Source organism: Anneissia japonica, unplaced genomic scaffold, assembly GCF_011630105.1.
Source record: "Anneissia japonica isolate Jap-2015-1 unplaced genomic scaffold, ASM1163010v1 scaffold5_len213053_cov157, whole genome shotgun sequence".
In the NCBI taxonomy this organism is placed as follows: domain Eukaryota; kingdom Metazoa; phylum Echinodermata; class Crinoidea; order Comatulida; family Comatulidae; genus Anneissia; species Anneissia japonica.
The window spans coordinates 125,610-137,501 of record NW_022740246.1 but is presented as its reverse complement, the minus strand read 5'-3'; the positions used below and the strand labels follow the sequence as shown (position 1 = coordinate 137,501).

General features: G+C 34.8%; 1 protein-coding gene across 1 annotated transcript in view; it reads left to right on the top strand.

Moving 5' to 3' along the window:
- The first annotated feature begins 448 nt into the window (after positions 1-448).
- Positions 449-11,892, top strand: part of LOC117118216 (RNA exonuclease 1 homolog) — a 30,392-nt gene continuing 18,948 nt past the window's right edge. Inside the window, exons 1-8 of the mRNA XM_033262727.1 lie at positions 449-703; positions 2,500-4,919; positions 5,286-5,360; positions 6,244-6,609; positions 7,077-7,208; positions 8,968-9,205; positions 10,805-10,948; positions 11,322-11,435. Of these exons, the coding sequence (XP_033118618.1) occupies positions 592-703; positions 2,500-4,919; positions 5,286-5,360; positions 6,244-6,609; positions 7,077-7,208; positions 8,968-9,205; positions 10,805-10,948; positions 11,322-11,435 (3,601 nt within the window). The 5' untranslated portion in view covers positions 449-591. The remainder of the gene's footprint in view (positions 704-2,499; positions 4,920-5,285; positions 5,361-6,243; positions 6,610-7,076; positions 7,209-8,967; positions 9,206-10,804; positions 10,949-11,321; positions 11,436-11,892) is intronic.

The following is an 11,892-nucleotide window of genomic DNA, read 5'->3' as shown; positions in this document are numbered from 1 at the left end:
GTCGGGGAGAAAAAGCACAATTCGTCGGGGAGGAAAAAAAAAATTATATGTATTTTCTACATAACCCTAAAATCGAATAAGCCTTTGAAACCCCTAAATTGTCAACCACTTTCGAAACCTTTTAATCGAAGGACCACGCCCACTTTGGTTTCGTCGGGGAAATCTGTCCCCTCTTCGGGGCATATCGGCCTGCCCCCCGGGGGGCCGGGGGCCTCGGGCAAATCCTGGCGCCACCCCTGGTATAATACATACTCCAAGTATCGAAATGCACGCCATCGTGTCGGGATTCAATATTTCGACATTAATTTAATGTCATCATCGAAATATTAAATCCCGACACGATGGCGTGCATTTTGACTTGGAGCATGCTTTTGGAGTAAACTACTATCTTATCTTTGTGTTAACTGACTATAAATAAAAGCGCTGATGGCGTTCCATAGGCAAAAGAACGAGTGGAAAAAATAAAAACAGGACAGTGGCCTATCCTCCTAGGCCTTCCTATCGTTCGTACAAAATATTGTATTTAATTTATTTTGTGACAAGGAACAATGATGTGAAGCAGATTAGTCGCCCATACCATTAATTACCGCCATGTTTACTTCTTCTGGCTATTTCCGAGGGGTAAATTGTCCATTCTATATCCAAGGCCGCGGCATGTGTCGTCGGCCTTACTGTCACTTTAGGCACGTTCGAAGTTCCAAAGGTGCGTGCGGGTTATATTCTTTTAGAGATGCTTAGGCCTAGCCTAGGCCAGGCCCTCTAACTAAGGCCTAGGCTTACGCTTGTTGGAGATTCTTTGTGCAGGTTGACAATTACAGTAGTATAATTACCTAGGCCTAAGCTTGTCTGGTAATGATGTTGATTGATAATCGAAGGTAGGGTAGGCTAGGCTTGTCTGACAGAAATACAGTACGCCTATCTATAGCCAGGCCTACCCTAGCTAGGCCCTAGGCCTATAATAATATATAATAGGCTAGCCCAGCTAGGCATAGGCCTAGCCTTGGGTAGCTGGTCACTTCGGCCTAAAACCAAATCAGCCCAAGCCAAGTCGGACCAAAACCATCTCGGCCCCAGACAACACTTCGGTCTAAAATCAACTCGGCCCAGACGACAACTACTGTACCCAAATGATACCGAATTACCAAGATGAATAGCGATCGCGATTACCCATTTAATACCTAAAGACAATTATTATTATTATTTTATTATTATTATAATTATTAATACTGTTTATAGCCTAGGTCTAATATTATTTTTGAATATAACTATTCTTATTATTTATTTTTATATTATCCGAATTATATATTTTATAATTTTTATATTATTATATTTATTTTTGTTATTATAATTATTAATATCATATATAGGCCTAATAATAATATTATTTTTCATTAGGCCTATACTATTCTTATTACTTATTTTTAATATTATCCAAATTATTACTAGTCCCATTAATTATTTTTTAGAAGAATCTTAACATACTTTTAAAAAATAATGTATATTTGTATGAATATAAAGTAAACAAAATACATGAATATATGGATTTATTCAGGTACACACTGGCTACATGCAAAGTTTTTTTTTTTTTTTTCAATTCATGACAGAAAGGTTTTAAAGTAAACGGTAGGCTTACTCTTATTTTAGGCTGGCTGCCCCAACAGGGGATTTTTTGATAGATTCCTGTCTCTTATACACATCTAGATGTGTATAAGAGACAGGGCCTATACTATTCTTATTACTTATTTTTAATATTATCCAAATTATTACTAGTCCCATTAATTATTTTTTAGAAGAATCTTAACATACTTTTATAAAATAATGTATATTTGTATGAATATAAAGTAAACAAAATACATGAATATATGGATTTATTCAGGTACACACTGGCTACATGCAAAGTTTTTTTTTTTTTTTTTCAATTCATGACAGAAAGGTTTTAAAGTAAACGGTAGGCTTACTCTTATTTTAGGCTGGCTGCCCCAACAGGGGATTTTTTGTTATTTGTTTGTTTTTTTTTTCAATAAATCTAACACTTTGGAATTAATCAGGTGTACTGCTGTTATTGCTAGTAAATATTTTTTTGGTAAACTGTTTATTTCAGATTGGCAACACCCAATATGTTTTCCATGCAAAAACTGACAATATAAGTCAACATTCATTTCACAACACAGGGACCACCCAACTATTTTAACCTGCCGTCTTGAATAACCGAGTTGGTTTTGGGGCCGAGTTGGTTTTGGGCCGAAGTGTCGCCTGGGGCCGAGTTGGTTTGGGCCGATTTGTTTTTTGGCAGAAGTGACCAGCATTCTAGCCTTGTAGGGAAAGGAATGCAGAAATCTGAAAAACAGAAAAAAAAAATGACATGGTATAATTTAAAATTTAGACCCTGAAATACAAAATGTCATATCTAAAGTGAGGATACAGTACTAAATCCAAACAGGTTGCTCAGAAATGAATGAATATCAACATTTTAAAATTATACCCTTTTTTCTCCTGCAGAAATCTCTAATGTTTGTCTAAAACCTGCTGAAAACGTCAGTGGCAATGGATGCTCATATGTGGCAACACCATTGGCTAATTGTCCCAAGAAAGGAGAAGCAAGTGAAATCAAGGACAGTACACCATCTTCAAGCAGTACTGTGCAGTACAAAGCAACTCCAATACAAAAAGATAATTCTTCTGAAATCAAAACTGCAAATTCTTCTGAGGTGTCCTATACCTACAAAGCCACAAGTCTATATGGTCATTTTGGCAGTACTGAATCCGTTTCTGACTTTATAGTACCGGAGACAGATGTTCCTGCAGACACTTCCATCCCTGCAGAACTCCAAGAAAACAATCCCACAATCCCAGAAAAGAATACCAAATTCCTTAGAAGACCCTATTCTCTACCAAACCCTGAAAAACACCTTGATGATGAAGATAATGTGTATCATTCAAAAAGATATTCTTTAGACAGCTTGGTTTCCACTGATGTCAGTGATAGTGAATATGACCCAATTGTAGTGAAAGCAGCATTTAATAAAAATGAATATGAGGAAAAAGACAAATTTTCAAGTGATGGCCAGTTTGTGTATCATGCAACAAAAAAAGATACACAAGCGACCCATAAATATGAATCAACTCCATCTTCTTCAGACAATGAACTGACATATGACCCAGTTAAGAATTATTCTGCAAGCGCTTTGATTGGAAAAGATAGCATGGCTTTTCCCTTGATTGAATGCGAAAAATCAAGTAAAAGGGCTGCTGTAGAAGATGATGCGCAAATACCCCACAAAAAATCAAAAGCAAATGAAGTCATGAAATTGAATGATGCACAGTTTAGCTCTGATGAAGAGGATGCGCCAAGCAAAGTAGAAAATAAAAATGAGGAAGGTATCAAAGATGAGAACATGGAAACCAATAATGAAGAAAAACATGTTCAAACAAAACCTAAGATTTCCTCAGAAGAGTTAGCTGAATTTTATCAGAAACGTATAGATTCAAAAACCACCACACAAAAAGTTAAAAGAGCTAAGTCATTCAGTGAAATGATCTCGGAGAAAAATAAGGACAAACCTGCTAAAACAAAGTCTGAGATCTCAGAGGAAAAGAGTGTTCAACAAGGAATGCTCTCGCAGATAAAGACAAACAAAACTGGTGAAACAAAACTTGAGACTCCAAATGTGAAGTTGGATGAATTTATTGACAAACTGAAGGTTGACAAAACTTCTACAAAGAAAGATAAATTATCAAAGTTACATAGTCAAAGGACCTCTGTGAAAAACAATCAAAAGAAAAGTGAAGCAATTGACAAGACGATAAAATCAGAGAAAATCTCTGTGACTAAAGTGTTGAAAAAGAAAGGAGACTCAGATAAGCTACAAAAAAAGCTAATCAAAGATTCCCCAAAAACATCTAAGAGCTCAGTATTGAAATCAAATAAACCTTCAAACGATGGAAAATCTGAATCATGTGAAACTTTGGATCAAGCGTCAAAAAGGGATGATTCAAAAACAGCTACTGAATCAAAACAGTTGAAAGTAAAATCTAAAGACATTTCTTCAAATTCAAACATTTTTGATAAATTGAAATCATGTGATTTAAAATCAGGTAAACAGAATGTTTCAAAATCTAAAAGTTCTTTAGTACACGAAAACAATGGTAAATTTAGTACTTCAGAAAAATGTAGTCAAAAGGCATTGGAAAATGGGAATTTTATTGATTTAACTATTAGCAGTGATGAAAGTCAGAAAGAAAAAGGTGATAAAATATTGAAACATGTCAAGGTTGTTGAAAGTATGCCAGTGTTAAGTTCAAAAAAAGATATCTACAGTCCATCATCCAGTAGTGAAGAAACAAAGAAAAAGCATGGAATTAAACAAAAGAAGGTTAGTAAAAGCAAACCCGCAAAGAAAGATGTCTATAGCCTGTCATCCAGTAGTGAAGAATCTAAATTGTTGCCAAAGATACGCAAAAGGAAAATAAGCATTGAGCTGTTTGGTGAAGATTCAGATGAAGAAATAGGAATTGTAAAGCGAAAGAAGATGGAGACTTCCACAATAATGACCAATAATGCGCACACTGCTAAGAATGTTATTGAAGAAGCCATAAACAACAAAAAATATTCTAAAGACAAGACCAGGCATCAAGAAAAACAGACTTTAAAAACTTGCTCAAAAGTGTCGGGAAAGACTACAACTAGCAAAGCATTGCCACACACTCCGAGAACAAATAAAAATGAAAGGAATATTACAACAGATAGTGATTCATCAACCGATGGTCCTGACATAGATAATGTTGACATATCTCTTATTGACAGTTCTGATATTGCAAGTGACCTCACAGATTTTGAGACAGATACATATGAAGAATGTTTGAGGATTTTTAACGAAGAAACTCAATTTAAAACTGAAGAAACTCCGGACATTAAAATGGTAATACTGTACAAACATTTGAGATTTTAAAATTAATTAGATATTGCTTTATGTTCTATCATCATTTACTGTTTTGTACATTGTTCAACAGTTGTCATCATTGCTTTTTTTTTTGTAACATTCATACAATTTGTGGAATAATATGAGATCACTTCAGTTCCCAATATAGTGTGAAACAAATTACAGTACATTAGTAGTAATGATGATGATCAGATATATTTGCTTTGTGTTTGGATGTCCCATTTGTCCAAAGAAATTATTTATTAGTACCTTCAACATTATATTACTTGTAAACAAAAATCATTGGATCCGTACTTTGTCTCCTGTACTATTTTATTGTGATATATTTTATACTATATTTGATAGGAAATCTCATGTGATTTGGTGGATGCTTCAAGAACCGGTCGTAAAAGACAAGCCCATGTTTCGAGGCATGGTGAGGTAAGCATCTTTAATTTTCAGATTGAAGGCCTTTTGGTCAATTCTGGAACAAAACAGCCAAAGGTATGTACATGAATGTATTACGAAGTACAGTAGTACACCTAGGAGGAGAAAAACAAAGGAAAACTGATAGCTAGAACGTCTGAATTCTAGGGCGTGGTTTCTGTCCTGGGGTCGCGTCGTTGCACAAATGAAAAGCAGTCACTATTAATGATACTTAAAGTGAACTGTCATGGAAGTCTTGAGACAGCCTTCCACAATCCTGTTTGGGAACAAAAATCTCCCGGAAACTCTCCCATCTCCGCAAATTCATTGTATTTATATGATTTCATTACTGTACAGTATATCAATAGTGTCACAGAAGTCAGCTGGTGATGGCTGTTACCATGTAGAGCAAAATAAGCAAACTTATTTAATAACAATCTCCCTGATGTGGCTTTTTCCAACTTGGGACCCCTGCAGGTTAATTATTTTTATTGCTCATTACTGGACTCCCCATCATTACATTGGTCATAGGTAATAGAAGAGTGCTACACTGTGATATATACTGAGGTATATTTCGTTATTGGACAGACGTATGACATATACAGATATTGGCATATCAAAATTGATTCTTTGAATAAAGGATTAAATTCCCTAAAAGACAAAAGGACACAGTTTTGGAGGTCCTGCTGAATAGTATCCACTTGAGTTTCCTGTTTTTTTGAAGACACAACCCAAGAAGTTTACAAAATTCAATATATAAAAAAAACTAATGTTAAATTGGAACAAAGAGGTTGATCTAAGTAAAATTCATGTCTTAGCACTTGAAGGAATTATCAACCACTTGTACAACCAGCAGAGATATTTGATTGCAGAGAACATACTTTTTAATTTTTTTTAGATGAGGCCTGAAATTAAACGTCGTATTGCTGTTCCAAGCCCAGCCCAGGTTTGTCACAATCGCTACCTAAAACTCCAGAAGCTACTCGCCAGTAAAACTGCAGATTCATTGGAACCAAAGCCATCACTTGCTCAGAGGCGACAAGCACATCTGCCCAGTAGGGCTCCTCAATCAGTTCAGTCAACTACAAAGAAGGTGGCACCAACACCACATATCAGCACATCTAAGACTTCAACTGATCGTTCAAGGATTGTTGACAAGAGAGCTGTCACTCCTTCCAGTAACAAACAGAGCTCTAACTGGGTGACTATTGCAGGAACAGCTGATAAAACGTCCAAAAGATTAGCTCACATACCCAAAACTAAGGTATCTCTTTTAATCCATGTTTTTTGTTGCTGCACTGTAACCTGATTTTTAGATTTCTCTCATCTGTAAAGATGTAAACTACTGTAATTTAACTGTAAGTTTACAACAAATTTGACTAAAAGCCTGACCTGAAATGGTTGGTTGATTTGTGAGTCTATTAAAAATAAATATTAAAATGACGTTATTTTCGCATTATTAATTTGCTAGATAATCTTAAGTTTTCACTTCAGCACTAACTTTACATAAATATACAACATATATTCTTATATGTTTTTAAGAGAAATAATTGAAATAAAATAAAAGGTGAAGCAAGGTTTAAAGAGTGTTTTTTTTATTATAAGTTTATAAAGTCCTGTGATATTTTTTTTATAGAAATCACCCCTGATGTTACTATCTTCATGTTAATTTTATTTTTTTTTAAAAGTATTTAATAGTTTTCCATTGTTACTTTTTCTTTCTCTGTAAAGGCTAGCAAAAGACCTCTTGTTCCAGTAGAGTATGGTAAACATATACCAAATGTTGTGCGCCAGCGATATCTATCAATATTCATTGACGAACTCCTGAAGATAGGGATTGAAGAGCAACATGCATTTGAAAAGGTATTTGTAATTTATGCGCTGATTTGTTTCATGCAGTGAATTATACTGTAGAATAGTTCCCCAAGAATGATTAGTGTTCTATAGGTATAGGTGTTCCTGTGTCATGGGTAATAATGCAAAGTGTCTTGTGGAGAGTGCTAAACCAAGTTATTATTATTATTATTATAATATAATTATTATTATTATTCTATAGTTTCTCAAGGCATTAAAATGTTACCAGTCAGTTCTGTGCCCTTGAAGAAGTTAAGGAAATGAAAACATTAGGTTTAGCCGTACTTTTGAGTTTCTAGTCAAAAGTTCAAAGCGAGTCTAAATCTGGATCACTTTTAATTCGTCTCCTTGGCCGCTGTCACATGCCCCCGCCCCCTCCCAAATTTTTAAATAGCAAAAAATGTATATTATTCTGAAAATTCCATTTGCAGCCATGAAGTCTATTTAGCCTAAAAAATGGTGGAAATGAGGTGGTCTGGCCCATCCATCTGTAAAAAATACCCTGCCTCCCTCCAAATTCCTTTTCCTGCAGCTGACACACACGATTTTGCTATCTTTTTTTTCTAATGTTAGATATACCTAACAGTTCCTGATTAAGTGACCAACTATATTCCAACTGTTCCACATTCTTTAACATAAATTTTTATGCTCCTGGATGGAGAAAAACATACATATGAATACAGTGTCTTGCCCATGGAAAATATACAGCTTTGATTCTAAATCCAGCTTGAAGCTACAGTACTTGTAATCATAAACATGAATCATTTTATGTTTACTTTGTGTAAGACGATAGTCAACCCGTAATTAAATGTAAAATAAGGAATGATTTATAGCCATTTATACAGAAAGTGACTTGTAATGTAATACATGAAACTTATTTGAAGGTAATCAAACTTATTATAAGATACTTTGAAGTATTAAAGAAACATATATTGTAGCTTCATGGAGTTGGACAGACAAGAACGTAGTGTTATAGTTTTAAAATATAATGTATTAATGTGTTTAAAGGGACAAGATACAAATTTGTATATTGCATCTTTTCACTGTACTTTACCAACACATGTATTGTTGAGCACTACTGTAATGGATTTGTGCACATTATAATTTTTAACGTTATTATTATTATTTTATAATTATTGATGAAAGAATATTGTTTTCTTAATAATATATTGTGTGGTAAAATCTTTAAAAACAGATCTAAATAATTTCAGTTATTTATGATCTACAAACTTTTTCACTATAAAAGTCCTTAATCTATTTTGAGCCAATTTAAGGATATATACTGTACAAAGTATAGAAATCAAATTATGTGGTTTTTAATTGACTAAAGAATTTTTTTTTTCGCATGAAATTTGCATTAAGAAACACAATAGAAATGATGTTCTTACGCAACGTGACATGTTTTCATACTGAACAGTGTATTACGTGCCCAAACACTTGTGCAAAAATTTCAAGTGATTCAGGTGGGCATGGGTATTGCAATTCAAATATTGAATTTTGTTGTTCAATTCTACTATTTTGAACACAGATACAGTAGAACCCCTTTGAATGGAGCATTTCCAGGATAAAAATTCTCCCCTTTAATAGGGGTGGACCATAGTGTTGAAAGATACTTTTTCCTTCATTTTGTAGCTGAAAAAGTGTCCCCTTAATAGAGATGACCTCTGAATAAGATTATCCCAAGGAAAGCTTTACTTTAATATGTTGTTCGAAATATTATTGGTGTAATTTAAATACAACATTTTTATTATATATAATTGCATTACAGGCTTTGGAAGAAGAGAAGGTGGCATGCGAGAAAGCCTCATCTAAAAACGTATATTTGAATGTCTGTATTAACACTGTAAAAAGGATAAGGACAATGAACTGTAGAAACTCTAAAGGAAGTCTGTCTGTGTCCCCCAAGAAAACTGTGTCACATTTGGCGAACATTGGAGGCAAACTTGCAGCAAAAACAAGCTTCAGTTTTGAAGAGAGGATAATGGCAGATCCATCAAAACTCGGAGGTCAGACTGGTTTAAATTTCTCATACATCAATATACAGTTAACCCTCTAATTTCAAGACCACCTTCGGGACCTGGAAAAAAGGGGGGGGGGATGCCCCTTAGGGGTTCGTTCTCTAACAATAGGGTTATTAGTGTGGGTTAGATTGTTAGTTGGCACTTAAAAAATTTGTCTGATCTCAAAGTAGAGGGTCTCGAAATTTGAGGATATTTCAAAATAATAAAAACTCATTATTTTAAGAGACAAGATAAGAGTGTTGATAGTTACCGTACTCGCGTGAATAAGAGCCCCGTTTGAATAAGCGCCCCTCTCAAATAACCGCCCCTCTCAAATAACCGCCCCTCTCAAATAACTGCCCCTCCTAACGTGAAAATTTCCTTAAGCGCCCCATTTGAATAAGCGCCCCCTTCTAATTTGAATAAGCGCCCCCTCATTAGATTTTCTTTTTAGCAAGTCAATAATCCAATCAATCCTGGGACTGTGGTTGTTGGCATGATTTGAGCTGTAGAGTGGAAAACTGACTGACCGATTGACTGACCGATTGACTGACTGACTGACTGACTGACTGGAAACACATTCTTCTTCAGTCAATATCAAAATAAGGATATTATATTTCTCTTGGACTGATGAGAGCTCCGATCCCTGGACAGATGAGAGCTCCGATACCTGGACAGACAGTATATTTCCAACTTTAATCTTTTTACATATTTGTCTATGTCTAGTCCTACTCCTCTTTTTCTTTTTTCGAAATTAAGCACATTCTCATCTGAGTTTTCAAGAAAAATACAATGATCCTGCCATCCTGCTAATCTCAATTGGCTGATGGCCAACAAGCTAACTACTACCCACCACTAATTGCATCTGCTATTTTGCTGTTATGTAAATATTCACGCATTCTTGTTTTGAGCCATGTTCTCTGGATGATTATCTTTTCTAACCACCATTCGTAATGTCTTTATATAATCTTGTTTTCATTCAAAAAGTGCCTCTTGAATGTTTAATTATTAAAATAATTTCCCATAAGAACCCTCGATTTTCATCTATTTCGATAAGCGCCCGCTCAATTTCCACTCTGTTTTCATAAGCGCCCCATTTAAATAAGTGCCCCGTTTGAATAAGGGCCCCTCAGAAAGTGCAAAAAATATTTTAAGCGCCCGGGCGCTTATTCACGCGAGTACGGTATATACCATAACACCCAGTGATAATGATGCCAAATATAATGATAATATGATCTTTACAATTATGGAATAACACGTTTAATGCCAGTGACACGAGTTCACGTCTGCCAAGATTCACTCAGGGCACCAGGACGTGAGTTCACTTCCACACCTGTCTAAACATACCAGTGGTCACCAGAATGTGAACTCTGGCCCTTGAGATTCAAGGAAGTAACCCAGAAGTCTAAAAAATGTTTGTTCATATTTCATTACAGTTAATGGGATTGATATTTCAATTATGGTGGTGCCCTTTATGTCTTGGCATATGGAATGAATCCAAGAAAAAAGGCTTGGCAGACAACATGTTTTAAACATTATATTTTGAATATCATTTCTATCTAGATAAAAAAAATGCTAATAACAATATTGTTTTTGTTGTTTTAGGTTTAGCTTTATATAACAAGTTGAAGAAATACATGATGTCAGAACAAGAACTGAAGGACAATGGTTACCCTAGATCGGACCCAGACAGATCAGGCAAGGCTATCGTCTACAATGAAGAAAAGAAAGCTGTCAGGTCTTCAGATCGTACGTACATTCTATTCTATTCGTCTGTCATTTGTATATATAGTGCCTTTCAGTGCCTATACAAAGTGCTGGTACCCCTTGTCCCACCTCAAAACCCACAGCAAGGTCAAGTAACTCCCCTTTATTCTAGATTCTTGTTGATAACTGTCATCCTTTTTTTCCTAAGTTTAGATGTTTTTAAATTTCCCACTGTTGGATACAAAACTTCTTTAGTTTTCACATTGTTATTCGCATTCAGGGTTTGATGGTTCTTCCTTTTCTTGCATCATGTTCTTATATCTCAACTTTGTGTGACGGCTTCTTTCTTCTAGTAGTAAATAGTTTTTTGTTCCTTCTCAGTCTATTAATAATAATATATAATGTTCCTTTGCAGCAAATCATAACATATGTACACGATGTGGCAAAGCATTTTTACGCAGACCCAATGGAAGCTACATAACGAAAGAGGAATGTGTATATCATTGGGGGAAGCTTTGGAAAAGAAGAAGTAAGATGACAATATTTATTGATTTTAATAATCCACCTTCAAAAATCCACTTATTTATGTAAAAATTCTGGTAAAAGTTGTGAAAACTGATTTTGGGTATTCATTGCAAGTTGAGATCCATGGCTAAATGGAAAAAAAGGATTAGCCTTTATCTTGTGATTAATCTCTTAGGTTATCACAGCTACACATAAGCAATCCTTGACTGATGCACATTTATTTTATAATGTTATATAGTGGGCTACAAATAATGTTGTATTTCATGATTTTGAACATTTTCACGCTTTTCCCGTTAAAATTGGATAAGTACTTACGAAGATATGATATTAATCACTGTTTTTGGTAAGGTTTTAGTCAGCTATTCAATATAATACCTGTCTCTTATACACATCTAGATGTGTATAAGAGACAGGGCCTATGCTAGGCATAATTTTGGCAAATTTAGCATAATTTTTTACCA